The 2,583-nt window shown below is 52.0% G+C and overlaps 1 protein-coding gene across 1 annotated transcript in view; it reads left to right on the top strand.

Annotated features, from left to right (window-relative positions):
* LOC107307454 (sphingomyelin phosphodiesterase 3-like) overlaps nt 1–2,583 on the top strand; it is a gene marked incomplete at its 3' end in the record, with an annotated part of 18,274 nt that overhangs the window by 5,375 nt on the left and 10,316 nt on the right. The window contains exon 2 of the mRNA XM_015850960.2: nt 157–246. Within this exon, the coding sequence (XP_015706446.1) occupies nt 157–246 (90 nt within the window). The remainder of the gene's footprint in view (nt 1–156; nt 247–2,583) is intronic.

Genomic DNA, 2,583 nt, shown 5'->3' on the forward strand with positions numbered 1-2,583 from the left:
GATATGGGGGATATGGGGGGATTACGGGGGGATATGGGGGGTGTGGGGGATAATTGGGGGGATATGGGGCGATATGGGGTCATATAGGGGGATAATGGGGTTATATAGGGGATATGTGGTTCTATGGGGGGGTATGATCCCATTGTTCCCTTTCAGGCCCGGCCCCCCCCGAGCAGCAGGAGCTGTTCCAGCATTACATCGATCCCTGTCGTGTGGGGCAGCAACGGGACGCACCGTGGGCAATGGGTACGGATTAGTACCTATGGGTACCTATGGGTACCAATGGGTACCAATGGGTTCCAATGTATATGGATGGTACCAATAATAATGGGTATCTAAATGGGGATGGGGATGGATATGGGGATGGATAGCAAGGGGTAACAAGGGGTATCAATGGGTTCCAATGGGTATGGGTGGTTCCAATGGGTATGGGTGGTACCAGGGGGTACCAATAGGTATGGATGGTACCAGTGGATAACAACTGGTACCAATAGGTACCAATGGGTACTGATGGGTGCCAATAGGTACCAATGGGTCCTGATGGATGGCAATGGGTGCCGATGGAGGCTGCCCCAAACAACCCCATACTAACACCAACCGTGTCCTAATCCCATCCCATCCTAATCCCAACCCAATCCTACTCCCATCCCATCCTAATCCCATCCCATCCTAATCCCATCCCATCCTAATCCCAACCCAACCCTACTCCCATCCCATCCCATCCTAATCCCATCGCATCCTAATCCCATCCCATCCTAATCCCAACCCAATCCTACTCCCATCCCATCCTATCCCAACTCACCCTAATCCCATCCCATCCCAATCCCAACCCTTCCTTATCCCTAGATAAGTATAAGGATAAGGATAAGGATATTAGATGGGACAGGATATACCTAATCCCGTCCCATCTAATCCCATCCCATCCTAATCCCAATTCATCCCAATCCCATCCCATCCCATCCCAATCCCATCCCATCTAATCCCATCCCATCCCAATCCCAGCTCATCCTAATCCCATCCCAATCTCATCCCAACCCATCCTCATCCCATCCTAATCCCAACCCATCCCAATCCCATCCCATCCTAATCTCATCCCATCCCAATCCCATCCCAATCCCATCCCATCCTAATCTCATCCCATCCCAATCCCATCCCAATCCCATCCCATCCCAATCCCATCCCATCCTAATCTCATCCCATCCCAATCCTATCCCATCCTAATCCCAATTGATCCTAATCCCAACCCAATTCCACTCCTATCCCAATCATATCTCAACCCAATCCCATCCTGACCCCAGCCTCAGCCCCACTCCAATCCCAACCTCAATCCCAACCCCAATCCCACCCAAACCCCAACCCCAATCCCACCCCAGTCAAACCCCAATCTCACCCCAACCCCAACCCCAATCCCACTTCAGTCCCACCCCAATCCCAACCACAATCCCAATCCCGACCCAAACCCACTCCAATCTCAAACCTAATCCCAACCCCAATCCCAATCCCAACCCCAATCCCATCCCAATCCCACCCCAATCCCAACCTCAAACCCAACCCTAATCCCACCCGAATCCAACCCCAGTCCCACCTTAAACCCATTCCAACCCCACCCCAATCCTAAACCTACCACCTACCCCAACCCCAATCCCAACCCCCCACAACCCCAACCCCAGTCCCACCCCAACCCCATTCCCACCCCAATCTCACCCCAATCTCCCCCAATCCCATCCCTATTCCTTACCCCAATCCCAATCCCATCCCTATTCCTTACCCTAATCCCAATCCCATCCCTATTCCTAACCCCAATCCCAATCCCAACCCCAACCTTATTCCTAACCCTAATCCCAATCCCAACCCCAACCCTATTCCTAACCACAATCCCAACCCTATTCCTAATCCCAATCCCAACCCTATTCCTAACCACAATCCCAATCTCACCCCAATCCTAATCCCAATCCCAATCCCAACCCCAACCGTATTCCTAACCACAATCCCAATCCCAACCCTATTCCTAACCACAATCCCAACCCGAACCCTATTCCTAACCACAATCCCAACCCCAACCCTATTCCTAACCCAAATCCCAATCCCAACCCTATTCCTAAACCCAATCCCAACCCTAATCCCAATCCAACCCTAATGCCAATCCCAACCCTAATCCCAATCCCAACCCTATTCCTAACCCCAATCCCAACCCCAATCCCACCCAATCTTACCCCAATCCCAACCCTAATCCCAATCTCACCCCAACCCCAATCCCAACCCCAATCCCACCCAATCTTACCTCAATCCCACCCCAACCCCAATCCCAACCCCAATCCCACCCAATCTTACCTCAATCCCAATACTAATCCTAATCCCAACCCTAATCCCAATCCCAACCCTAATCCCAACCCCAATCCCAACCCCAATCCCACCCACTCTTACCTCAATCCCAACCCTAATCCCAATCCCACCCCAACCCCAATCCCAACCCCAATCCCACCCAATCTTACCTCAATCCCAACCCTAATCCCAACCCTAATCCCAATCCTAATCCCAATCCCACTCCCACCCCAACCCCAATCCCAACCTCAATCTCATCCC

This window comes from Coturnix japonica, unplaced genomic scaffold (genome assembly GCF_001577835.2).
Source record: "Coturnix japonica isolate 7356 unplaced genomic scaffold, Coturnix japonica 2.1 chrUnrandom607, whole genome shotgun sequence".
NCBI classification, from domain to species: Eukaryota; Metazoa; Chordata; class Aves; order Galliformes; family Phasianidae; genus Coturnix; species Coturnix japonica.